Raw genomic sequence first — 27547 nt, 5'->3', positions numbered from 1 at the left:
AATTTTCTAACCATGAATTGCCCTGTAGTTCATCCAACCACAGTCCAGCAACCTCAATTTTCAGGGCATGGTCCACCAAGGCCATATCCTAGCAAGCTCCGTAGCATTCACATCACCAGACTGCAGGGTGGCAGCCACTGGCCACAATCTTCACGGCGGCGTGCTGAGTGTGATTGTGCCTTTTCGGAAAGGTCCGTCCGCCCTCGGCACAGAAAGGGCATTTAAATCCCTTTAGATGGCATGCCAAGCAAGCCCTTCTTCTAACAGCGATGGCACCAGCACCCTTGTGAGAGTCCTGCAAAAAAAACAACCAACCTCGCACAAGCACAATTTCTTGTGGGGGTGGGGGTGGTGAGGGGCACTGTATTTCTGTTACCCAGGAAAGGGAGGGAACATGATGAACAGGAGGGGTTATGTATATGAGGGAGAGCAAAGGATGATGGGATCTGGCCCACTGTGACCAAGGATGCTCTTGTGATGGCTCACCCTGGCAAAGCAGTCAATGGAGACCAAACCACGCTCCTGTCCCTGTGGTGGCTTGCAGTGTGGGATTTGTACCCACATGAGAGGGCCAGTGTATTCTACTGGGGAGGACCTTAGGCCCACCAATCTTCGGTCTTCTGTTGGACTGCATGCTCATGAGTTAAGCTATCAAAAAAAGGGGTTCCCCACATGCGGTATCCCCATGGCCTTACACTCCCATGAGTGAGCAGTCCACTCAGAAACAGCATCCATCCTCGTCACATGTGAAGAATCACTCCTTTCAATGTAGGCAGTGTTGATCCTGCTGCTCAGCCCTTCTCATGAGTAAGCCTAGGGACTGCACTGTTCCCCCAAAGGGAAGGGGCTGGGCCCCCATCCCCAACTAGGGATGTGCATGAACTGGTCTGGAGGACATTGTAGAGGCCTCCAAACTGGTTCGAATGTGGTGCAGTTTGAAGGTACGGCGCCGGGGGGGTGGCGGCACACCTTTTTAAAAAAACTTCTTGGGGTGGCAGCGTACCTCCCTGCCACCCGACTACAAACAGACAAACATCTGCCACACAATACACCAGATATAACTGTAGTCGAGAAGAAAGAAAAACAAGTTAAAATAATCGACATAGCAATACCAGGGGATAGAAGAAAAAGAAATAGAAAAAAAAAAAAAAACACAAAATACAAAGATCTACAAACTGAAATTGAAAGGCTGTGGCAGAAAAAGACCAAAGTAATCCCAGTGGTAATTGGCGCCCTGGGTGCAGTTCCAAAAGACCTTGAAGAGCACCTCAACACCAGAGGGGCCACAGAAATCACCACCAGCCAATTACAAAAAGCAACTTTTCTGGGAACAGCCTATATTCTGCGATGATATCTATAACCACAGCAACAACATTGACAATAAAATTCAGCCATCCCAGGTCCTTGGGAAGGACTCGATGTCTGGATGAAACGGACCAGTCAGTGACACCTGACTGTGTGAATAAATAATAATAATAATGAATACCAACGTTCTACTCTGCTGGTCGTTTCTCTGGCAATTACAGGAACGCCCTGTAAGCATTTTATGCTGGGACTTTGTAACTGCCAGGTGACCTCCTTGGGAGATGGAATGAATGCAATTCTGTATTACTTTGGCTTTTCCCGGTGTCTTGTGGCAGCAGATTGGAAGCTATTTTCCAGCAGTCCATGGAGGCCGCTACTACAACAATGAGTTATCCAAATGAGAAGAATGCCAGGTGTGTATTCTCACCCCCCACCCCACCCCCACTGCCCCAAAAGACTGGAATTAACCAGAAAATCATGTGTGCATCCAGCAGCAAAATAATTGCTTTTGCAATGAGGTTTGCCTAATTTATTGTGGAAGGAAACAGATTCTAAAAGTGATTCTCAGATGGAGAAGTATTAGGAATGGAGCAGCCGAGTCACAAAGCGGAGGCCCAAACTCTGTCCCAAATTGGAGAAGTGGGGATGGGGAACCTTACACCTATAAAGATTGAGCAAATAGCATTCTTGAAATTTCAGTTTACATTAAAAACACTCTTTAAAAGCTTGATAACCAGTTGGCTATTTACCAGTTAAAGCAGGGGCAGGCAAACTTGGCGCTCCGGCTGTCATCTGTAGCTGGGGATGATGGGGATTGTAGTTCAACAACCACTGGAGGACCAAGATTGCCCACTCCTGTGCTAAAGTTTACCAGGAATAAAACTTATCATTTTTGTATTGAAAGTGGGCCATAGAGTCAAAGCCAAAAGGCCTGCCTCAGCACAGTCCCAAACCAGGGCTGCACAGCTTCGGCCCTCCAGCTGCTGTTGGGAATACAGCTCCCATCATCCCCATCCGCAACAGCCAGGGATGATGGGAGTTGTAGTCCAACTACAGCTTGGAGGGCCGGAGTTGTGCAGCCCTGTTGTTAAAGAGAATAACTGAGAAACACAGGAAAGCTACGTTTCTCGCCGTCAATCGTAGGTTAAATTTTAGGATGGTGATTGCAGCCTTCCCGATTGAATACAGAAGATAAAGCGGTTGCTGGCCGGCTCATTTGGCTTCTTCTCACTGGAGACCTTTGAGAGTAAAGAATGCAGGCTTCTGAAGGAGAGCTGTCCACTTTAGTGGTGGCACTTGAGTGCTCTCTGGTGGACTGCTGCGTTGCCAGGATTGGTGGAGGGGGGGAGGGAAACAACTTCTTTAAGTCATAATAATCAAGGTTGTCATGCACCATGGATAACATAGCTGGGACTTTTCTAAGGAAACTTCAGCCAGATGAGGGAGATGAGAAGATGACTCGATGCAGCAAAAAGGGTCTGCAAAAGATTCCTCGACTGCCAAACTGTGAGTTTACTCCTCAGTTGCAGGGGAGTAACAGTAGGAGAGAGGGCATGCCCTCAACTCCTGCCTGCGGGCTTCCAGCGGCATCTGGTGGGCCACTGTGCGAAGCAGGATGCGAGACTAGAAGGGACTCCTAGGGTCTGACCCAGCAGGGCTGTTCTGATGTTCTTATGAGTGTGGTACCCTGGGTTGATGCTGGGTGGTGTATGACTACCGGAGGATAGGTCAAAGCCTTAAATCAGGATCAGGGATGGGAGAGTTGACCAGGAACTGGGGTCCTTGGAAGCTATGGGAAGTTGAAGCCAAAGGTCACAGAGAAGCCAAAAGTCGTAGCCAAGAAGTCAGTGGTCAAGCCAAGCAGGAGCCAGGATCAAGAAATACAACCTACCCGGACCGAAGAGGCCTTGAAACACAGACAAAATCTGAGCCCAGGCAGGCAGCCTTTATGCCTTCCCTGTCCTGGAATGAGCCAATGAACAGCTGGGCTGGGCTGAGTCAGCCTGGGACCTGAGAACTTCATGCTGCTGTAGTTCAGCTGGCTACCCCAAAGTACGCAGCAGTACGCAAGTTCTCAGGTTCCCAACCTGAACCGCAGGTAGTCCATGAGCCAGGCCCACAAATTGTGGCCATCGTACCATCTCAGTGGATGGATGCTAATGATGGTTTTTGGCAACATCTACCCCCCTAGAGATGGAAAATAAGTGATTGCGTTGATGCACTTACAGCTTTCTGTGTGTGATCACCCCTTCTTTATTCCTATATTATAGTCCGGGCAATAAAAGCAGGACAACACACCAAAAGCTGATTGCAATGCTACTAACTCTTTTTCATCTCTAGGGATGTAGACGTTGTCAAAAGTCACAATAATTCATCCTCCCAGATGTTAGATCACTCAGCTGGCTCATGTACGAAGAACCCGGGAAGGATGTCCCCCTGAGATATGGGGAAACTAAGATTAACCATCACTGGATACCAGTTGTGCTTATCTATGCTGGTCTATGACTGTAATAAAGATTGGTTGGTTGGTTGGTTGTGTGTATCCTTCTGCCATTAAACATAAACTGAAACTGGAATCTGTGCACACTATATGCTCTTTGCCCCTGCTAACTTAGCAAAGAGGCACCTTTTAAAAGTGGTGATTCTCTTTATTTAGCAGGGGGAGAGCATCTGGCCCTATCCACCCCTGGCACAGCATCCCTCCAGTGGCTGTTACTGGTGTCTATCTTATATTTCTGGGCCCTTTGGGGACAGAGATCCATCTTATTTGTTTGTTATTTCTCTGTGTAAACTGCTTTGGAAACTTTTGTTGAAAAGCAGTAAATAATATTTATTTTTGTTATTGTTCCTGGGCGTATTTCCTTCCTGTCTTTCTGCCTGACCACAAGCATCTAAGACAGCTGACAATAAGGTACAAACAGTGACTATATAAAAGAAGGTGTTTGTTTTTTAAAGGAATGGTGGTTGATCAAATGTTCTGGGGGGACATGGATGGAAAACGACCCATCCCCTGGTCTCAAAGATTCCTGCTGCTAGTTAACATGCAATTCCCCATTTCAAGGAAGTCACCACAGTCATTAGAACTGTTATAACTGTTACAGTTATTTATTTTTAAGTGGCCTGCTGCTGCCAGGTATCATACAAGGATGTTAAAAAGAGAAAAACCCAAAGGGCTCACAATCTGAAGGGAGGCCAAGCACACCAGAAAGTGGGAAAAGCAGAAGAGCAGAGGTAGACCGTGATGCCAAGTTTTTCTCTGCAGCATCCCATGTTCCAGTTTCTCCAGGAATGTTGGCTCTGATTCCTGGATTCCACTCCACTGCCACGTTGCTCTTCTCTGACATTAACGATGTGTTCACGGAGTTTGCCCCTTGAGCCCCCAAAACCTTTGGAGCTGATTATCTGCAGCTATTTTGGAGCTCGCTGTCTCTTGGGCCCGGCTCTTGCCCTGCTCTACAAGACTGGTTGTAAGGCTTGCGACGTGGATGCTCTCCGGAAGGGTTCACACCCGATGAGGCGCAGCGGCTAAATGGAGCTCTGGCGTGGAATGCATGGAGCTCTCCAGTGAGTGCATGGGCGTCATCCGTGTTGGGTGTAAGGTATGCGCGGGCTCACTGCAGAATCCTTCTGCTCTGCCGTTCTGGCGACTGTCTCCCAAATCTTCAACCCCTCCTGGGTAAGAAGTTAGGACAGAAAAGCAGCATGGGCAGTTGGTTATACAGCAGCCATTGGCAAGAGAGAGAGAGCTGATCTTTGTGGAAATGGACATTCCAGATTGTAACGATCAAAAGTGTGTGTGTGTGTGTGTGTGTGTGTGTGTGTGTGTGATGGTGATGGTGGTGGTAGAGATACCAAATCCCTCCTCCAGCTGTGAGGGGCCCTGGGTCGACTGCCACCATCCACTTTTTGAAAAATGAGCCGATTCACCCTGCCAGGGAGTATTCTGGGAGAGTAGAGTGGAAAACCCCACCCTGCAAGAAAGGCTTGAGCAGTCTCAGGCCTTCAGGCGCATGTGGCTAGGGCAGGAGCCTGGTTATTTATCGTGGCTGGGGATGATGGCAGTTGTAGTCTCAAACTGGCTGGAGAGCCTCATTTTGGGCACCCCGGAGTGGGTTAAAATCCCACCTTTTTAACGGGGGGGGGGAAGAGGGTGGAAAGTGACTCTTACAGCAAACAGCTTGCCAGGGAAGCAGGGGAAGGGGCAGAACACAGTGGCAGAGTGCCTGCTTGGCACGCAGAATGCCCCAGGTTCACTCCCAGGTAGCATCTTCAGGTAGGGCTGGGAACGACTTCTGGGCCTGAGATGAAGAGCTGCTGCCAGTCAGTGTAGAGAATTCTGGGCAAGAGGGATCAACTCACTAGAAGGAGCACAGGAACACAGGAAGCTGTCCTTCCTAGGCCACTCTTGTCTACAATGACTGGCAGCGGCTCTCCGAGGTTCCAGGCAGGACTCTCTCCCAGCCCTACCTGGAGATGCCGCCAGAGACTGAACCTGGGGCCTTCTGCGTGCAAAGCAGGCACCCTACCTACCTCTGAACTACAGCCCCATCCCCAAAGGTGGCACACCTAGGTCTCCCATCCAGGCACTGACCTCACCATGTCCTGCTTAGCTTGACCAAGCTGGCTGTCCTGTGTGCCCTCAGATTCGAAGGGCTTAGGTAGAGCTTAGACCAGGGCTGCTCAGCAACAGCCCTCCTGCAGATGTTGGCCTACAACTCCCATAATCCCAGGCTACTGGCCACTGTGGCTGGGGATTATGGGAGTTGTAGTCCAAAAACAGCTGCGGGGTGTGTGTGTGTGTGGAGGCAGGGCTAGGTTGAACAGGCCTGGCTTAGACCACGCTCCGGGAGCCAGAGAAGGCAACTCCACATGTCAGCTCATTGCGAGAAGGGCCATGGCTCAGTATTAGGGTATTATGCAGGTTCACTCCCTGGCATGTCCAGGGAGAACTGGGTAAGATCCTCATCTGGATACACCCGAGAGCTGCTGCCAGTCAGTGCCGGCCACGCTGACCTAAACGAACCAGAGATCTGACTCCGCAGAAGGCAGCTCCGTCTGTCCAAGCACCTGCCGTTAAGCCGGGCAAGGCAGCGACATCCATGGCTGCCTCCGTCCCTGGGAGCGAGAAGCTCACCTGGTCTCCTGCCGGCCCCCGTCACTTCTCCAGACTCTCCGCTTGCAAGGTGGCCGCGTAGGTCTGCAGCTGGCTCCAGCACTCGGGCATCTGCTGGCTAATTGTGGACAGCTGCTCCAGGCTGGCAACGAGACAAAGACAGAGGTTCCAGCTCCCTCGGCTCCGGACAGCATCCCACTTCGCTGGGCCTGATTGACCCGGCACCAGACGGTTAAGCAGTGACGGGTTAGTGAAGAGCGGCACCATGCTGAACAGCCCTCGTGGCAGTTGTGCAGCCCTGCTAACTGGGCAAAGAGGCACCTTTTCAACGTGGCGATTCTCTTTATTTGGCAGGGGGAGAGGAACTGGCCCTATCCGTCCCCAGCACAGCATCCCTCCAGTGACTGTTGCTGGTGTCTATCTGATGTTTCTTTTTAGATGGTGAGCCCTTCGGGGACAGGGAGCTATCTTCATTTAATTTTATTTATTTATTTATTTCTCTATGGAAACAGCTTTGGAAACTTTTTTGTTGTTGTTGAAAAGAGGTATATAAATTTTTTTTGTTGGTGGTGTTGTTTTAAGTTTCCCCCAAGTAATATGGGAGGAGAGCTGGTCTTGTGGTAACAGGCATGAATTGTCCCCTTTGCTAAGCAGGGTCCACCCTGGTTTGCATTTGAATGGGAGACTCCATGTGAGCACTGTGAGATATGGGAGGGGATTGGGCCCATCCTTAGGGGCTGAGGCACACAACAGGTTTAAGGTTTCCTCTCTGGCATCTCCAGATAGGGCATGGAGAGACTCCTGCCTGTGACCTTGGAGAAGCCACTGCCAGTCTGTGTAGGCAATATTGAGCTAGGTAGACAGGGCACTGTCTCATAACTGTAACAATTAAATTTGTGTTTGTGTGTGCATGCATGCACGCACACACGTATACACGAGCTCTATGGGGTACCTGGGCTGAAGGTTTGCAACAGAAGGGCACATTAGTGAATGAAAAAGGTCTGGGGACCACTGGTGTAGATAATTCTGAACTAGATGGACCAATGGTCTGACTTGGTATAAGTTAGCAGCTTCCTATGTTTCCGATATATGATTCCTCAGAGAGCTGTTTTAAGGAGGACTGAGGTATTAAGGAGACATTAGGAACACAGGAAGCTGCCTTCTACTGAGTCAGACTATTGTTCCGTCCAGCTCAGTATTGACTACACTGACCGGCAGCCACTCTCCACGGTTTCAGGCTGGAGTCTCTGCAGGCGTTTGAACCCGGGACCTTCTGCATGCAAGCATGCAGATGCTCTTCCACTGAGCGACTGCCTCATCCCCTAAGGGAAATATCTTACAGCGTTCACATGGAGTCTCCCATCCAAATGCAAATCAAGGCAGACCTTGCTTAGCGGAGGGGGGAAATCATGCTCCACGGCACACTTTTCTTTACCATGTCCTCAGTCAAAAGCTGCTTCATAACGCATGGCATATTGCCCTCTAGTGACACTACCAAGGAATCACGCCTCTCGGGAAGCCAGCACACCAGGATAAATGCAACACAGAAAGAGATGGATTTATGTTAAAGCCTGCTCTTCCCTCTAATCGTGGGGAGGTGAGAGAGTTCCTTTGGAGAGATCACAGCTCCATCTATTGGCATTAGCCTTCGGACAACTCCGCCTTCTGTGGAACAGCACCAAGGATGTAAGGAAAGGAAAGTTATAAGGGGAGGCGAGCTAGTCTTGTGGTGGTAGCAAGCGTGTCTGGTCTCCCTCCGCTAAGCAGGGTCTGCCTTGATTTGCATTTGGATGGGGGACCACACTTGTGCGCTGTAGGATATTCCCCTCAGGGGATGCAGACATCAAAACATCTTCTTTGAGTGCAGAAAGTCGTAGAGGCCTGCACAACATAAGGCCCGGGGGCTGGATCTGGCCCGCGGGGACTTTTTTGCTGGCCCCAGGGCTGGCCCCAAGTATTGTGGTGCTTGAGGTGAGGTGCAAAATGCCGCCTTGCCCCATGGACCTGGTGGGGGTCAGCCCCTTTTCAAATCTGAACTTTGAAGGTGTTGAAAGTGCCTGGGGGAAAAGGAAGAGGAAAGGTTGCTAGGAGACGCCTCTTCCCTCCTCATGCTGTGGGTAACTAATACTTGCTTTCATTAATATTTTTAATAATTAATTTTAATGTAATCATTAATGTGCTGGAGATTTACCTCGCCCCCTGCCTACCCAGGCATGCTTGGTTCCGGCCCACCAGGGTTTTTGACTTGTGCACCCTCATCTCCAGGTAGGGCTGGGAGAGACTCCTGCCTGGATCCGGGAGAGCTGCTGCCAGTCAGTGTAGATGATACTGAGCGAGATGGACCAGGGGCCTGACTCAGTAGACAGCCGCTCCCCCTGCTCCTAACCCAAGGAGTGTGGCTGCTATAATGGAGATGACCGAGTGCACCCTGGAAATCCAGCCACTCCAGCAATATGGGCCACAGTCCTCTGGATTAGTGCTGTATTTTGCTTTACGTCTTTGGGGCTGTGTCAGAGGAGAGCCCGGCCCTGCTGGGATTGTTTGACACCTCAATGCTGTTAAGCAGAGGTGCAGCTCCAGTCTTAAGGAAGGAGCGGTGATCTCCTCCGAGGACACTCCCTCTTTATCCCCAGTTATTTCAACGGAATAAGCAAGCACACCTTGCTTGATAGCCCTGGCTCTTTTCAGATTCAAAAAGGGCACCTGTCTTTTAGGAAACGGTTAGTCCGCGTGTCCCACCGCAGATGATCCACAGAGTCAGAGGGAAATTCCACGTTCTGCAGAAACTTCTCCATGAATGGGTACGACTTGAAGTTAAAGAGGAAGATGGTGTCAGTCTCTGCTTTAACGCCTCCAGACAGCTCTTCCCCTGGAAAGAGACAGAGAAGAACATGCTGAGTGAGTGAGACAGAGAGATCCTCTGCAGCAGCAAACTCGGATTTCCAGATGTTATTGGACTACAAATCCCATCACCCCCAGACTGCTCTTCCTCTGGAAGCAGACAGAGAAACCTGCTGAAAGAGACATATCTTCTATAGCAGGGGTTCGCAAACTTGGCTCCCCAGATGTTGTTGGACTACAAATCCCATCATACCCAGCGACAACTAGCATCATGGTTTGGGATTATGGGAGTTGTAGTCTAACAAAATACTAGAACCCAGAGTCATCCCAGAGCTGCTCTTGTGGTAGCAGGCCTGAATGCTAAGCAGGGTCTGACCTGGTTAGCATTTGGATGGGATGCTACATGTGTGAGCACTGTAAGATGATGACACCACTCTGGGAAGAGGAGAAAGTCCCCAGTTCCTTCCCTGGCATCTCCAAAGAGGTCTGAGAGAGACTCCTGCCTGCAACCTTGGAGAAGCCACTGCCAGTCTGTGAAGACAATACTGAGCTAGATAGACCAAGGGTCTGACTCAGTATATGGCAGCTTCCTATGTTCCTATGTACCTGGTTAGCCACTGCATGAAGCAGGATGCTGGACTAGATGGGACTTTGGCCTGATCCAGCAGGGCTGTTCTTACATTCATAAAAATGAATTATCTAATAAAGACAATAAAATTATCTAATAAAGACAATGGTTTCCTGTCCCAAAGGGGTTCACTATCTAAAAATAAATATAAGGCAGACATCAGCAACAGCCACGGGAGGGATGCCATGCTGGGGTTGGATAGGGACAGTTGCTCTCTCTCCCACTAAATATCAGAGAATCCCCACTTTAAAAGTTGCCTCTTTGCCCAGTTAGTAGGGCTTGGACTTTACCACTTCTTAAGATTACTCGGAGAGATCTGCTTATGGCTGCCACCAATCTGGTTGGCAGCTACTCAGAACGGTACCTTTTCAGTAGCCACTTCTGAGCTCTGAAATGCATTCCCTGCAGAGATTACATCTTTTTATTTGGCCTTAAAAACTCATTTCTTTACCCAGGCCTTTGGTGGTGCTTAATCTAACCTGTTGAAATGATGCTTTTGAGTGCTGTTTAACTGCAGTTTTGACATTTTTGACGGGTTCTCCGCAGTGGTATACAAATGTAATAACAACTAAAAATAATTAAATGCAAATGGGATTCATAGCCCCGTCATCAGGTCAGCAAAGTGATTCTCAGAGCTTCACAGGCAGGTGAGCAGAACTTGAGGAAGATCAGTGAACTTCTAGAGACAAGGATGAGTTTGGAGTGGGGAGATTCCATGTGAATATCAGTGGGTGTATCAGTGTTAATCAGCTGATCAGTTGCTAGCAGATGTCCTACCAGAGTAACACAATACACCCACTGATATGGGTATGGAATCTCCCCACTGCCAGTTCTTCTGTTTCCCTAGTGGTTTACCGGTCTTCCCCAGACCTTCTGGCTTTTGCTGGACTTCCCATGAAGATCTGGGAACCTCTTTGCCAAGCTGCCCAGATGAGGGCAAAGATATTCCCCGTGGAGTTTTCGTGAACTAAAGCAACATGATAAGGACTGGAAAGTACAGAGTTTGGTTGCGAGCGGGGGCAGTTGTGTGTGCTTCTCACAAATGACATCATTTTCAGTTCCCATAAACCAAAAGGACTGAGAAGTGAAAATTTGGAAATGAGCAAAGCACACTCACAGGTAGTACTGAGATAAAATCCACCCCAACTTTGCCATTCTGTCTGCACTTCCAGGCTGGGGGTAGGGGCATTTTGAATATGGCTGTGGCAGGAGCATGAACAGGGGTAAAGTGTGAGGGGAAATTCATAGGCAGGGGCAATCGTGCTCCTGGCTGTCACTGGACACAATTTTTTGTTTTAGCACAATGCCAAGAAGCATTGCCCTTACTCTGGACTGGCTTAACAATGGCACCGTGTCATCACTTGGCATCACCAAGAAGCCAGTTCAGAGTGAGGGCAAGAAGCACTGCCCTCACTGTGAATGCTTCATGACAATGCCAGGTGATGATACAGTGCCATTTTGAAGTCAGTTCAGAGTAAGGGTGAAGATGTGCTCTTACTCTGGAGCCTAGTGGGTAGAAGTAGGGGAAAGGCACCCACCATTAGATAGAGCTTTTGGGAGCAGGACTGTTGCTGCTTTCAAGATGGTGAAACAGGGAACCACAATGAAAAAGCTGAACAAAGAATGGGTTTTTTAAAAATGATTTTTTTCCCTGCTCCAAGCCACCGCTTTCGAGCCAAATAAGTTACATAGGAACATAGGAAGCTGCTTGAAGGGATTAAAAATGGCATGGCCAAGTAGATTTGGCTGGAAGGGGAAGGAGGGAGAAGCAAGCCCCAAAGCCGAGGGAACTACCAGTAACTCCTCAGCTATCTAATGCCCGTGCCTGGTGTAGATAATATTGAGCTACTCAGGCCTGCTCTACTTTGGCCCTCCTGCAGATGTTGGCCTACAACTCCCATAACCCCTGGCTATTGGCCACTGTGGCTGGGGATTATGGGAGTTGTAGTCCAAAAACAGCTGGGGGGAGGGCAACGTTGAGCAGGCCTAAGCTAGTTGGACCAAGGATCTGATTCAGTATAAAGCAGCTTCATATGTTCATATTAGGAGGTGCGGGAGATTGGATTCAAAAACAGAGTCTTATGGCGCAAGCATTTCTTTTCTGTGCTGACTGTTCCCTACCTTTGAGAATCAAGTATTGCCCATCGGAATCCACAGTAAAAATTGGCTGCCACGGAGACACTACCCTGTACGGAGGCCGGGGGATGAAGTGGCAAAGGTTCTCTTGCGTGGCAACGTCCATCAGGCCGATGGTGCCGTCTCGGGAGAAAATCAGCACCTGGAACAGTGAAACTGGACTAAACCTTACTCCTGGAGCGCCCACATGAAGACATGCAATAACGATCGTGGACTGTAGGGAGGAGAGCTGGTCTTGTAGTAGCAAGCATGCCTTGTCCCCATAGCTAAGCAGGGTCTGCCCTGGTTGCATCTGAATGGGAGACTAGAAGTGTGAGCACTGCAAGATATTCCCCTCAGGAGATGAAGCCGCTCTGGGAACAGCAGAAGGTTTCAAGTTCCCTCCCTGGCTTCTCCAAGAGAGGGCTGAGAGAGACTCCTGCCTGCAACCTTGGAGAAGCCGCTGCCAGTCTGTGAAGACAATACTGAGCTAGATAGCCCAATGGTCTGACTCAGTATATGGCAGTTTCCTATGTTCCTAATTAACTTTATTAACTGGACTGCAAGATCATGAAAACTCTTCAGAAACTTTAGAGAACGGGCGGCAGGAGAACTCCCTGCCGTCTGCTTCGCCGGCTGGGCTGCAAATGGCTTCTAGGAAGCCTTTTGCACACGCGCGCAAAAGGCTTCCTAGAAGCCATTTGCAGCCCAGCCGGCGAAGCGGACGGGGATGGCAGGGGAGTTCTCCTGCCGACCCCTTGCAATGGGAAGGGAAGGGGCGGCAGGGGTCTTGGGGTCTCAAAGGGGGCGGCCGCCAGCCGAGCGGGGGCATTGAAGAGGGCGGCAGGGACTGGGAGATAACCCTGCCGCCCGATGCAGAATTCAAAAGGAGGGAGCCGTGCCGAGAGGGGGAATGAAGCGGGCAGCAGGGAGGTATGCCGCCCGCTTGCTCAATGAAATACGGCACCGTTCTTGATGGGGTGAGTAAAGCCCCCCCCCGCCCTTATTTGGACCCCCCCACCCCAGTGCCGGACTGCAGCTCCGCGGTTCCGTGCACACCCCTTAAATTTTATTTTTTTTTAAATTGACTTGCAAACCCCCTGAATGGGAGGCGTGGGGTCCAGCCCGGGGTCAGACTGAACAGGGGGTGGTTCGGTTCGACTCTGAACTGTCAAGCCGAACCAATTCGACATCAAACCTGATTGCACATCTCTACACCCACAATGGTTTTTGGCCACTGTGGCTGGGGATGATGGGAGTTGCAGCCCCACGCCATCTGGGAAACCAAGTTCGAGGAGCCCTGGTCTAGCTGATCCTGCCTTGTCCAGCAGGCCCCACCCTGGCTCTGAGCCGTGGCTCATTCCGAAGGCTGATGCATCCCCTGCATTGCCAGCTTCCTTCTCCAAGGGTGCTGAGAAAGCCACACCCAGGGTCACCAAAGCCAGGAAGTACAATGTGCAGGCAGCAAAAATCAGCAAGGCATTTGGGCAGCTGTGGGGAGGGGGCCAAAGGCCGGCCCTCAGCTGTAGCAGCGATGGAGCTGCTGTGACCCACCTCTTCCCAAAAGTCCCCTGGGGACAATGCAGTGTGACGCCATAGCATTTGTTCCCAGGAGACTTATGGGAAAGAAAAATGGCAGCTGCCCAGAAGGCTACCGCTGCCACCGCAAAACTGGCAGCTGAAAAAGTGAGCGAGAAGGAAGGGATGAAAAGGGAAAAAGTGAACGAGGGGAGGCGAGAAATACTTCTTATGGAAATGACCCTGAACTGTCCCCTTTGCTAAGCAGGGTCCACCTTGGTTGGCATTTAGATGGGTGACTCCATAAGGCAGCTTCCTATGTTCCTAAGGGAGACCGTTCCCCACCACATCCCAGTGTCCCCAACACTTCAGCGAGCTTTTAAAAAATGGGGAAAGAACAGGAAAAACCCAATACGTGTACTTTGACCCTTTGTGGATCATTTCCTGCCCAAATGTCTTGTCTGTACCTGTTCATCGAATTAATGTCTCCTCTGCCCCACCACTTTGCGCTTCTGCTATTCGGAAGAGACTGCTATTCTGCTATTTGTGAGAGACCCGCTGAAGCACTTACGGCATTAGGCAAGGCGGAAACGGTTGATACAGTGCTGATGGTCTGGCCAGGGGACTCGGGCCTGTAAGAGAAACTCAAGTTTGTACTACTGCATGTGTGAGCGGCACAGTGAGCCAGAGCAGGAATCCCACAATGCACTGCACAAGTAGTGTGGTGCATTGGGAAAGTTCCTGCTCTGAGCCACTCCTTCCCATGGGCTCTATGGCCAAGATGGCTGCTGGCAGCGAAGGAGGAGAGGTAGGCAGTACGAGTGCCCATACCACCTGGGAGTGGGATAGGATGTTCGTCCTCCTACCACACTTTCAGCCTGGGTAGAAAAACAGGGCTACCCAGGGAAAGAGTGGCAGGATCGGGAGCGATCCCAGCACTTCTCATGACCAGATTTACCTGGACTAGCCTTGCCTTACCCGGGCAGGGCTGGTTGTGAGAACAAGCTATATATGTAATTTTAATATTTTATTTTATTTTATTTATTAAAACATTTTTATACCGCCCAAAACTTACATCTCTGGGCGGTTTACAACAGAATAAAAACAAAGTAAAACATTCATTAGGACAAAAAAGTTTTAAATGACTTTTAAAAACAACCCTAATGTTGCAGCTGCATCTATGGACTCCCACGTCCCTTACTCTTTCAGATCAAGAAAGAGCAGTGCCAGTTTGGGGTTTTCATCCTAGACAACTCCAAGAAAGAGGAATAAGGGGGGTGGGGGATGTAGATCCTTGACGTGATCCCATTGCATTCACACAACTGGAATCTGCACCTGGTTGTGTGAATATCCAGGATCACTCAAGGATCATCAGTTACAGGTAAGCAACCTGTTTATCCTTGACAGGATCCCATTGTATTCACACAACCAGGCACAGATCCCGGTTGTGTGAACACTCAGAATTACTCAAGGATAATCTGTTACAGGTGAGCAACCTGTATTTCTCCTTTCTCCTGGCATATCCTAGGGATTCGGCGTGTCATTTCTTGGAGGACCTGGACCACAGAGTTTTCTTTTATAGGAACCATCCTCTCTCAAACCGGGTCCTGGGCCTGTATGCATCTGGCCTCACCTGCATCCCAGGAGTTTGGTGTTGAATTCTTTGGTCCCTGACGTAATCAGGTGGAGAGACCCATCCGTGCACAACACCAAGAGCTGTACTTTGGCACTGGGAAGATTCTCGTAAGAATAAGATGTCTTCTCGCTGGGCAGCGATGAACGTGGCATGAACTGGATGCTGCGTGCAGCACTACCTCCTGGAAGCATAGTAACAGACAAGGGGAACCCTAGGAAAAGCACAGATGCAGTAGAGTGAGGATCGAAATAACCACATGATCACCTTGGGTAAGATGCTGAGGATGGTTTCAGCTGGTTTGACTGCCAGGCAGTGGACAGAGATAGCTTGATGATTTAAGATGGCCAGTGAGGGGGGGAAAGGCAGTGAACAAGCCTTAAAGTGGGGTAGGGTGGCACTGTTTTACAGTGGTTCTGTTCCTACCTCTCTGGCAGGTTCCAGACGGTGTCGCTTGGAGACTATTGCTCTGAAAAGCAAGAGCTGAAGTGTGGGGTTCTACAAGGCTCCATACTGTCTCCAATGCTTTTTAACATCTACATGAAACTGCTGGGAGAGATTGTCAGGAAGTTTCGTCTGGGATGCTATCAATATGCTGATGACACCCAGATCTATTTCTCTATACCAACTTCATCAGGAAATGGCATGACCCCGCTAAGTGCCTGCCTGGAGGTGATATTGGGCTGGATGAGGGATAACAGGCTGAAGTCTTAAGTGGCACAGTGGGGAAATGCTGGACTAACAAGCAGAAGGTTCCTGGTTTGAATCCCTGCTGCTACTATACCAGGCAGCAGCAATATAGGAAGATGCTGATCATCTTACACTGCACGGGACAGAGGAGGCAATGGTAAACTCCTCCTGTATACTACCAAAAACAACCACAGGGCTCTGTGGGCACCAGGAGTCGAAATTGACTTGACGGCACACTTTACCTTTAGTCCCCAAACAGCTGGGGGCGGGGCTAAGTTGAGCAGGCCTGGTGTAGACAATACAAAGCTAGATGGACCAAAGGCTTGGCTTAGAACAAGGCAGCTTCCTATGTATCTATGACAGGGAAGGGAACGGCCTCACGCCAACCTCGTTATGGCTGGAAAAGAAAGCTCACCTAGAGATTTGTCCCAGACAGTAATGGCCCCATCTTCACAAGCAAAAGCCAGATAAGAAGAGCAAGGTGTGGTTGCTGAGCAGGTAATCGGAGCAGCACATGGCCAGACAACATCTGGTTTCGGATCAGAATCTAATGGGAATGGAAGACCCTATGAGAGATTGAACCAGTGGGAAGAGAAAGGGCAGTGCCTTCCGCTCTGCTGATGCTCCTGTCTGGCGATTCTTTCTTCTGGGCTTGCTGCACCATGGGTGTTGCACCCTGCCCTTTTGGGGCCTCCTTCTAGGTAACCTGCAGCCAGGATGCTGAATCCAGCCTTAAGAGGGATGCTTCATCAGCTGCACTGGCTCCCAGTCTGTTTCTGGGCTCAATGCAAAGTGCTGGGCTTAACCTTTAAAGCCTTAAACAGCTGGGGACCAGGTTACTCCAGAGAGCGCCTTGCCCCATATGTCCCAACTTGGACCTTAAGATCTTCTTTGGAGGCTCTGCTCTGAGTGCCCCTGCCAAAGGAGAAACCGTCTCCCTTGGACAGGAAACCATCTTCTTATTCTTTTCCAATGTAACTGCTTTTAAAACTCTTGCTGAAAAGCGGTATATAAATATTCGTAATAATAATAACAATCGCTCTTCCCTAGTCTCACCCAGTTTCTCCTTTGGAGGGCGGCTGAGAAAATAGAAGCAGAGGTTTTGGCTCCGACTCCAGTGAACACTGAACGCAACAGGCATATCTGCAAAGGAGAACAAGAGGAGGCAAAGACAGGGCAGGAAGAGAGAGAGAAGCTGCAGAATTCCCCCTGTCCTTCCCCCCACCTCCCCTCTCCCCTGGGAGGAAAGCAAGGGGAAACCAAAAATCAGGCAAAATAGGAGTGCGCAAGTCTCCTAATCACATTCAAATGCCAGGCACAGCATTCGGGACATACTGCCCTCCCTGTCCTGATTATTTGTATTATTATGATCACCCCTGAAATGATAATCCTGCAGCAATGAGTTCTGCAGGATGGTTATCTGGCCCAATCAAAATTTGAGATTACCTGGCTCAACTTTGGTTTCAGTTCCCATGGGCAAAATGCGGCCAGGCAAGTGAAAATGAAACACAGCATGGCTGAAAAAGGGGGAGATTGGAATTATTTTATTTATTTATTTATTTAACAAATTTTATACCACCCAAAACTCACGTCTCTGGGTGGTTTACAAGAAAATCAAAACAGAAAAAAAAAACACATTAGTTAAAAACACAAACAAGAAATTTAAAACACAACAATTTAAAAATGTTAAAACAATATTCTAAAACAACAATAAAACAATTAAAACAATATTAATTAAAAGCCTGGGTGAACAGATGCATCTTTAAAGACTTTTTAAAAGCTGTCAGAGATGGGGAGGCTCTTATTTCCATAGGGAGCGCATTCCAAAGCCTCGGGGCAGCAGTGGAGAAGGCCCATCCCTGAATAGCCACCAGACGAGCCGGTGGCAACTGCAGATGGACCTTTCCAGCTGATCTCAGTGGGCGGTGGGGTTCCTGATGAAGAAGACGTTCTCTTAAATACCCAGGGCCCAAGCTGTTTAGGGCTTTATAGGTTATAATTTCTATACAGTGCTTATAAACTTTTAGTGCTTTAAAAATAGATTGTTGTTGTTGTTGTTTTAAATCACAGCACAACACAGAGATGGGAGTGGAACTCAGTGGGAAAGCATCTGTTTTCACGCAGACAGTCCCAGGTTCAGTGCATACCGGAATCTTCAAGTAGGGTTGCAAAAGGTCTGTCTGGAACCCTGAAGAGCCGCTTCCTCTCACTGTGGATGGAGCAGGGGTCTGACTCAGTAGAAGGCAACGCCTTACATCTAACCCATTCTGGGAAGGGCACCTGTTTTGCATTCAGAAGGTTCACTCCCTGGCAGCATTTCCAGGTAGAGCTGGGAGAGACCCCTGCCTGAAACCTTGGACAATCGCTGCCAGTCAGTGGGGCAACCTCATGGAGGAGAGGTCTATCATCGGCTACTAGCTGGTAAAGGCCACTTCCAGCCTCAAAGGCAGGATGTCTCAGAGTACCAGCTGCAGGGGAGTAACAGCAGGAGAGAGGACCTGCCCTCACTCAACTCCTACCTGTAGGCTTCCAGCAGCATCTGGTGGGCCACTGTGCGAAACAGGATGCTGGACTAGATGGGCCTTCTTGGGCCTGATCCAGCAGGGCTGTTCTTATGTTCTCAACCTTGGACAATCGCTGCCCGTAGTGTAGGCAATCCTGAGCCAGATGGACCAATGGTCTGACTCAGTATAAGGCAGCTTCCTACGTTATGGTATCAGAGTGAAATAGACTGTAGAAAGGGCCATTTTAAAGATTACCAAAGGGTGGAGGGGCAGGTGGCAAACCTTGGCAACTTCATTTCAGCCGCAGAAAACAACTCTGGGAAATGGGACCTTGCTGTTCTACTCCCAAGGATGGAAGCTGGAAGTCAATGCCAGATGTACTCTCCCCCACTCATACCTGGGCTTCTCTTCTCTGCTCTCCTGCTCATCCTCTGTCTCCAGATACTGATGAAAGGCACCAGTGAAAACAGTCTCCTGCCACTCCCATTGGCTCTCCTTGATCAAGTGGTTGTTTCCCAAGCCAATCCCGTGGCCGTCGTCGCTCTTCATCAGGGCTTCAAAGGGATTCTTAAATATGCTTCCTGAGTTTGAACCCAGACAAGGCAGTGTTAGAGTTCTCCATGCACCTTATTTATTTCATTTACACTTATATCCCGTTCTTCCTCCAAGGAACCCAGAGTGGCATGCATGGTTATCCCCACAAAATCCCTGTGGGGTGGGTTAGGCTGAGAGAGAAGTGACGGGCCCAGAGTCACCCAGTGAGTTTTGTGGCTGTACTGGGATTTGAACCCAGGTTTCCCCGGTCCTAGGCCAAACTCTAACCACTTCACCACACTGCCACTCAGTCTGAAGGGTAAAGGCAAAGTGGGCCGTCGAGTCGGTGTCGACTCCTGGCAACCACAAAGCCTTGCTTTAACCCTTCTGTGATTGTCTTTGGTAGAATACGGGAGGGGTTTACCATTGCTTCTTCCCATGCAGCATGAGAGGATGCCTTTCAGCATCTTTCTGTATCGCTGCTATAGGTGTTTCCCATAGTCTGGACATACCAGCAGGGATTCGAAGCGGCAACCTCTGGCTTGCTAGTCAAGTCATTTCCCTACTGCACCATTAGGTGGCTCCTGCCACTCAATCTTATTAATCTTGATATCTACTTGTTACTACCTTATTTGTATTCATATTTAATTCAGAGTATCTATGTCACATTGACCACAGCTGCACTGAGTAAAATAGAGAACCGCCAAAGGAAATGAGATGTTCATTTGTGACTGCATCTTCCACCTCTTTACAAGTTTGCAGAGAGAGAGAGAGAGAGAGAGAGAGAGAGAGAGAGAGAGAACACACAGAAATCCTGATGTGTGTGTGTCTACTTGGGCTGAAATACTTCCTACAAAACACAGAGCTCATAACCCCAGCACAGCATCCCTCCAGTGGCTACTACTGGAATCGACATGTTTCTTTTTAGAAAGGATTAGGGATTAGCTGTTTGGAGGCAGAGAAGCATCCTAGGAACATAGGAAGCTGCCTGAGTCAGACCCTTGGTCCATCTAGCCCAGTCTTGTCTACACCGACTGGCAGCAACTTCTCCAAGGTTTCAGGTAGAAGTCTTTCCCAGCCCTACCTGACAGGGAGTGAACCTGGGACCTTGTGCATGCAAAGCAGATGCTCTTCCACTGAGGTATGGCCCCATCCACAATAAGTTACATAGGAAGCTGCCTTATGCTGTCAGACCATTGGTCCATCTAGCTCAGTAGTCTGGGCACTGACTGGTAGCGGCTCTCCAAGAATGCAGGCAGGAACCTTTCCCAGCCCTACCTGGAGATGCTGCCAGGGATTGAACTTGGGACCTTCTGCATGCAAAGCAGGTGCCCTGGGGAAGGTTAAGGAAAAGAAAAGAGTTCTCACCTGCAAGTGGTTTGGGAGCTCTGACCTTTAGCAGCAGAACGGGGGGGCCCAGCCTAGACTCTGCTTTGAGTAGCTGCTGTTGAAGTTCCTGCAACAGAGCAGGGGAATCGGAAGTTTTAAAATTTTTAAGTCTTAAGTCTTAAGATTTTTAAGTCTTAAGATTTTTAAGTCTTAAGTCTTAAGGGGAATCTTAAGAAGCGGGCAGAAGACAGGTCAGTGGACAGGCCATCCACTGGAAGACCGCTGGGTGATCCCGCACTCGCCTCCGCCACTCCAGTTGCCAACGAAGGGCCGGAAACAGTGTGAAGGAATACCATCTTTGATAGTAGGTCTTGGGAGCAGGGAACTGGGGCCTTGACCTGTCCATCCTTTCCCCAAGTGGCCCTCTGGGAAAGCGAGTCGCTGGCCAAGAGTCTAAACCCGGAGACAGCAACCTATGGCCCGGGTGCCAAAAGCAGCACACAAAATGATTCTGAGCAGGACTCACACTGCTACAAAGGCTGGCCGCTATGATGGCTGGTGTGCTGCTGTGGGCGGTAGCTGGTCTCTCTGGCTGTGCCAGCTGGCTGGCTCTCCCTCTTGAATGCACCCATGTGGGAAGGAGCCAGCAGCTGGCACAGCCAGAGAACCTCCGCTTTCCCTAGATGTCCACACACACTCTCTCTCCCCTCCAGCAACTAACGTCTGTGCTTTTTCTGCTCCTGAACTCAAGGAGACAAAGCACAAAGGTTTGCTGGAGGACAGAGAGACAGACCCGCTGGTGATGCTTGGTGCCGGCTGGCGACCAGTGCTGAACACCACTGGAAGGCAGAAATCAGCGCAGGCTTCCAGACTAGGTGTGAATCCAGAGGCTGGGGATGTAGCCACTGCCTGGCTGATGCAGGGGGCGAGGCTGGCGAGGCAGGAACGCCAACCTGGCTTCGAGTGGCACCCCTTAAGATTTGGCACACCAGTTCTGAAAGGTTGCCAATCCCCTGCTCTGACCCAGGGATTCTCAACGTTGGGTCCCCAGATGTTTTTGGACTTCAGCTCCCATAATCCCCAACCAAAGGCCACTGGGGCTGGGAATTATGGGAGTTAAAGTCCAATAACATCTGGGGACCCAACGTTGAGAATCCTTGCTCTAACCCTTTTGAAAGCCCAAGGCTCAGAGAAGTTTGGAGCTGATTACCGTGTCTTCAGTGCCTGTTCCTTGCATATCCATGGTCTTTGGCTAAGGGAGCAGAAAAAGCAACCATTAGAATACACAGACTGTAGTCCCTGCTAACCTGCACAGGACTTGGGTACCATTCAAGACAGGAGCCTTGTCCAGCTGTTATAAAAAGCTGGGATGCTCTACTCACAGGCGACATCCCTGAGAGTGCTTTCTGAAGCACTGCCCCTGTGCTGATATGATCAGAAGCTCCACCCCTCCTGCTACAAGCTCCTCCCCTCCTGCTATCCACAGTTCCAGCATTCCTATCACAGGAAGAATCTGTACCATGAAGTGTTTCTCTCTGCAGACCAACAGTGTGACTGTGGATAGCTAGGTGTCATGGCCCAGATTTACAACACTAGGGGAGGTGGAGCTTATGAGCACATCAGCATGGGGGCGGAGTTTCAGCATGCATTCCTGGGGATGCCGTATGCAAATACAGTGTCCTCACTTTTTCTAATGCCTGTTACAGGGTTAGTCAATGGAGTCACTTCACCCCAACACAGCTTTAGCACACTTCAGCTCTTGTGCTCACTGAGAGAAGAGGAAACTGAACAAGCCATTCAGTTTATCCTGCTGGGACCACTTCTCAGAGCCGGAGCACCTGCTCTGCACACAGAAGGTCCCAGGTCTAGTCCAACATCTCCAGTTAGAATGACCAAGATCAGGAAATGAGAAAGGCCCCTGCCGGATGTTAGAGTCTGGAGCAGCGGAAGTGCACAAGTAAGAAAAGCGCTGCAAATTCATATTGCCTGGAGACATGGAGTTCAAGTAGATTATTTAGAAAATCCATCAGGGAGAGAGATTAAGGCCTACATGCCTTGCTGCTAGCTACATACGGGAAGTGGGGAAAGGGAGAAGAAGGAAGTCTCTCTCTCTCTCTCTCTCTCTCTCTCTCTCTCTCTCTCTCTCTCCAGGTGAGAGAATGAAACCTGAGAATATCAGTCTTACAAAGGAGAATCAGAGTAGAGAAAGCGTGGCCAGAGAGGGGATTCCCTTACTCACTATCTCTACCCCAATGCCTCTGCTGGCCAAGAGGGTTACTGGTGCTATGAGTCAATGCTATCAGGAGCTGCATCTCCAACACCTGAGACCCTTCAGAACCCAGTAGAAAGCATTGGGCTAGATGGAGCTATGGTATTAAATAGGTTTCACAAGAAGTTGCCTTCTACGGAGTCTATCTGTCTAGCTCGGTAACGTCTACACTGACCGGCAGCAGATCTCCAGGGTTTTAAATGGGCCTTTCCCATCCCTACCTAGAGAGACCAGGGATTGAGCCTGGGGCCTTCTGCATACACTGAGCTACAAAACATATTGAAATGTTTCTAACCATCCCGTATAGGTTACATAGGAAGCTGCCTTATACTGAATCAGACCATTGGTCCATCGAGCTCATTATGGTTCAAACTGACTAGCAGCAGCTCTGCAGGGTTTGAGACAAAGGTCTTGCCCAGACCTACCTGGAGATGCTGCCAGGGATCGAACCTGGGACCTTCTGCATGCAAGCAGATGCTCTGCCTCTGAGCTACAGTCCTTCCCTGCTCCGAATCAGCAGAGGTGCGTATGTTAGGGACGTAGGAGGAAGCTGCCGTATACTGAGTCAGACCCTTGGTCCATCTAGCTCAGTCCTGTCTACACTGACTGGCAGCAGCCCTCCAAGGTTTCAGGCAGGAGTCTCTCTTGGCCAGGGATTGAACTTGGGACCTTCTAGATGCAAGCAGATGCTCTACCACCCCCAACCCCTAAGGGGGGATATTTATTTATTTATTTATTTTATTTAAAATATTTCTATACCGCCCAAAACTTGTGTCTCTGGGCGGTTTACAGCAGACAGTGCTCACATGTAGTCCCCCTTCCCAATCCAAAGCTCGGTGGACCCTGCTGAGCAAAGGGGACAATGAGTGCTTGCTACTATAACACCAGCCTTCCTCGCCAATATTCATTTCAGCATTGCCAGAGGGGGTCTTACCTAGTTACCCCTCAAGATATGTCTAGTAGGCATCACAGGAAGCAGGACGGCTTTTCCCACCCCGTTCCTATCCCAGCCCTTTCCACCAAGCGGTCTTGGCGCAAGATGGAACGAGAAGGAGATAAATCTAGAGGAAAGGTTGGGTGGCAACATTTCTCGGTGGAAAACAAACATATTTGGCACCACAAATATCTGGCTGGTTGCTGCCGCCTCCTTGGCATATCCTGCGGGCAAGGCTGCAGAGAGCGGTGTCATTGCCGCCGTCTGGATCTCCTTCAGCCAGGATTCCTTAGGCAATCGGTAGATCTCCAGCCAAACCTCTGCGCTGCCTGTGTTGGGAAATGAGAAGAATGCACATGAAGCAACTGGGAAGGAGAAGGAAGGTCGTTCTGCCAGGGATTCTCTCTTGCTATGCCCTCTGCAAGAAAACAGGTTCATGGGATAAACGCTGGGGAACCCTGGCCCAGATTCTAGGGATGTGCACGAATCATGATTCGATCGCCGATTTGACGCACAGCCCGGGAACCTTTAAAATAGTGGAGTTAAGGTTAGCGGTATGATGATCAATCAGGTTGGGGCAGATTTTTGTTTTGTTTTCCCTTGAGGGGTTCAAGATCCTTTTTTAAAAATAGCTATTGATGGCTAGTTTTGGACCTTCTAGACACAATTAATACTATTGTACTTTTCTTATGTTCTGGTTTTGATGGATATGACTTTGTATGTAAACTTGTATGGACCTGTTGGATTCTCAGAGATGTAACCTTTCTGTTTCTACCTATAATACTAATAAAAGCATTTTTAAAAAATATTTTTAAAAAATGGTGGAGAGCAGCTTCGTACCTGCTCCTCCGCTACTCACCACAGCTTTCTGCTGTGGCGGCACGCCCCCCCCCGCCCCGCTCTAGCTGCCCTCACACGGCAGCAGCACACACACTGGGGGGCACACTGCCACAGTACTTAACTGTAGCGAGTGTCAGAAGAGCAGATACGGACTAGCTCTCCCCCCTTTCACAGGTGCCTGGGCTGTGTGTCAAATCGGTGATCGAATCGCGATTCATGCACATGCCAACCAGACTCTAAGACTGCTGACCAGTTCCAGAGTTCGCTGCCTTCAGGATTCAGCAGGAAGTGCTGGCTGTGTACCCTGAGTGCCTCGAGGGAAGGCGAGCTGTCATTTGGCCTTTTTATTTGGAAGATTAGCCTGAGCTGGTAGAGAATAGGTGCTGCATCAGCAAGACGTCGTCGTAAGGGAGGTTCCTAAGGGAGACCTACTGTCCTGATCTGAATATAAAAACTGGACGACTCTAGCCTGCAGGCCTGAGCACGTTTCCTAACGAACCCTGCCCGTTCCTCTGGGACTCGCCTTGCAGAAGGAAGCCTGCGTAATCGCCCCCACGAGAAATCTCCAGCTCCGTGCAGGCCGTCCGCTTACTGATATCTTCCTGCTCCAAAAAGAGAGAGAGAAAGAAGCCCATGCTGACGTGATGAGGTCAGGACAGGCTTGATGAACAGGAAAGACAGGTCTGGGAGTTACAGCCTGCAGGTTGGCTGCTGCACACCTCCTTCGTTATGAAGCCATCTCAGAACACCTAGCCTGCGAGGGATCTCAGTGCCGAGAGCAAAGGGCCTTGGTGACGAATGCTTTGGGCAGGCGGGGAGGAGGCCATTTGCAGAGGGAAGGCCCAGGAAACATAACACACAGTTGAGAATGCAAAAGGCAAAGCAGGGTATTCTGTTATTATTCATTAGAACTCATAAAATAATAAAAAATTAATAATAATAGTTCGTTAGACGCCCCATAATTATAGATTGTTCTCTGGGCAGCCTTTAAGGCAACTGTAAAACACATCTAGTAAACATACAGTACATAAAGCAAGATACATTACAACACAAAACAAAAAATACAATACAATACATTTTAAAAACTTTTTTCCAAAATCAATTTTAAAAAGCCTGGGTGAACAGAAAGGCCTTCACCTGGCGTCTAAAAGAACAGAGTAATGATGCCAGGTAAAGCCTCACTGGGGAGGCTATTCCATAGACGGGCATGCTTGGATGAACATGCTTGGGGCTTAGAAAAATTCATGGAGGGGCTTAGATAATAGGGGCTTAGACAAATTCATGGAGGACCGGTCTATCAATGGCTACTAGTCTGGTTGCTGTGGTGGGCACCTAAGAGGCAAGATGCCTCTGAATACCAGTCGCAGGGGAGCAACAGCAGGAGAGAAGGCATGCTGTAATCTCTTGATTGTGACTCCCAGGAGCCATCTGATGGGCCACTGTGTGAAACAGGATGCTGGACTAGATGGGCATTCTTGGGCCTGGTCCAGCAGAGCTGTTCTTATGTTGGATAACTGGGTTTTGTGTTTGTTTTTTAAGCCAAGATTAGAAAACTGGCTCCTGGGATAGCTAGCCAGGCCTTCAAGGCTCCCCTCTGAAGGCGAGGAGTCCAAAGGAAATGCTCACCACTTCATTGATGGCTTTGATATGCAGGAGGTTCTCCTTGAAAAAATAAAAGAGGCGGGCACAACCTGGAAGACAAAACAGAAGCAATTGCATTAGGGTTAATTAATGCTTTATTGAGCTCTCTGGCCATTGATTGTAATAAAGAATCTATCTATCTATCTATCTATCTATTAATAACACACTGCTGAAGGGTCTGCTATTTCTAGGAACTTTTTCAGATCGTGACTTTACTTGGGAGGGTGTGTGTGTGTGTGTGTGTGTGTGTGTGTGTGTGTGTGTGTGTGTGTTCACATATCGGCCAGATTTACCCCGAAGTCCACATGATATTTCATAGAGTATTTCACACACAATTTGGGGTTTTCCCTCCATATTGGAACCTAACCCAATTTATGTCCAGGGTATATGTGCACACTTTAGAGGCAACACTTATTTGCAATGGTAGTGACATACGTGCATCATGCTTTGCATCAGAGTATCCATTATGCCCCAAACTAGCAGCAAAGCTTCACAGTAAACCTGTGGTAAAGCCGGCTGTCTGAAAAAGCTCCAGGAAGAGAGCGGAGGGAAACGAAGCAGTGCCAAAAAGCCAAGATGAAAATTCCCCAACACGCTGCATAAATGTTAGAGCCTGACACTCTAACCACTGCACCACAACAGCTCTCTCATTAGCTAGCCATCATTCTATACCTACAGGCAGCAGTGTCTCCTGCTAACTGAGCAAAGAGGCACCTTTTTAAAGGGGTGATTCTCTTGTATTTAGCAGGGGGAGAGCAACTGGCTCTATCCAGCCCCAGCACAACATCCCTCCAGCGGCTGTTGCTGGTGTATGCCTTGTGTTTCTTTTTAGATTGTGAGCTCTTTGGGGACAGGCATCCATCTTTATTTCTTTTAAAATATGTTAATATTTTAAAATATGCTCCTCACCCTAGGAAAACCATCTACTTATCTATGTAAACTGCTTTTGAAACTGTTGTTGGAAAATAGGATATAAATATTTTTCGCCGTCATCACTGTCATTGTCAGTGCCTGCTACACTTACCCAGCTCATCCACTGAGCCAAGGAGGTGGGAGCCATTGCCCAGATCTGAGGCCCGGATGGCACAGATCTCAAGCTTGGCTGCTTCCCAAGCACAAACCTTCTCACACGTGGATATGCTGAAGACAAACAGCCCCGCAGAGAGCCCAATAAAGATGTATTCGCTGGAGGCGACCATGCAGTTTGCTGTTCCCACCACCTGGGAAGGTTGCAAAGGAAGAGAAAACAAAGCAATTTCAACATACCAGCCTGATACCAATCGTTTTGCTCTTTACCAAATGCATGCTTAATCCTTTTATCCATGTGTACGATGATTCATGATGATTCAAAGAGGCCCCCTTTTAAAGTGGCGATTCTCTGATATGTAGCAGGGGGAGAGCAACTGGCCCTATCCAGTCCCAGCGCAGGATCCCTCCAGTGGCTGTTGCTGGTGTCTACCTTATATCTCTTTTTAGATTGTTAGCCCTTTTGGGACAGGGAGTCATCCTTATTTGTTTATTTATTATTTCTATGTAAACTGCTTTGAGAACTTTTCTTGAAAAGCAGCATATAAATATTTGTAGTAGCATTAGACATTCCATGTTATTGTCTTTTAGTCTTTTATTGTGGATGTTGTGCTTTATGAAGAAGAA

At 49.1% G+C, this 27547-nt stretch overlaps 1 protein-coding gene across 1 annotated transcript in view; it reads right to left on the bottom strand.

Annotated features, from left to right (window-relative positions):
- Positions 1-4386: 4386 nt before the first annotated feature.
- WDR93 (WD repeat domain 93) overlaps positions 4387-27547 on the bottom strand; it is a 26209-nt gene continuing 3048 nt past the window's right edge. The window contains exons 3-18 of the mRNA XM_053272949.1: positions 26919-27114; positions 25880-25944; positions 24773-24855; positions 23597-23738; positions 21421-21462; positions 20250-20337; positions 18745-18928; positions 17290-17360; positions 16900-16986; positions 16259-16390; positions 15154-15367; positions 14092-14152; positions 12009-12165; positions 9122-9287; positions 6440-6560; positions 4387-4977 (exon numbers count right to left, since the gene is read on the bottom strand). Coding sequence (XP_053128924.1) covers positions 6461-6560; positions 9122-9287; positions 12009-12165; positions 14092-14152; positions 15154-15367; positions 16259-16390; positions 16900-16986; positions 17290-17360; positions 18745-18928; positions 20250-20337; positions 21421-21462; positions 23597-23738; positions 24773-24855; positions 25880-25944; positions 26919-27114 — 1788 coding nt within the window. The 3' untranslated portion in view covers positions 4387-4977; positions 6440-6460. The remainder of the gene's footprint in view (positions 4978-6439; positions 6561-9121; positions 9288-12008; positions 12166-14091; positions 14153-15153; positions 15368-16258; positions 16391-16899; positions 16987-17289; positions 17361-18744; positions 18929-20249; positions 20338-21420; positions 21463-23596; positions 23739-24772; positions 24856-25879; positions 25945-26918; positions 27115-27547) is intronic.

Source organism: Hemicordylus capensis, chromosome 10 (assembly GCF_027244095.1).
Source record: "Hemicordylus capensis ecotype Gifberg chromosome 10, rHemCap1.1.pri, whole genome shotgun sequence".
NCBI classification, from domain to species: Eukaryota; Metazoa; Chordata; class Lepidosauria; order Squamata; family Cordylidae; genus Hemicordylus; species Hemicordylus capensis.
Note: the sequence above shows the minus strand (reverse complement) of the source record. Positions and strands in the feature narration are given on the sequence as shown.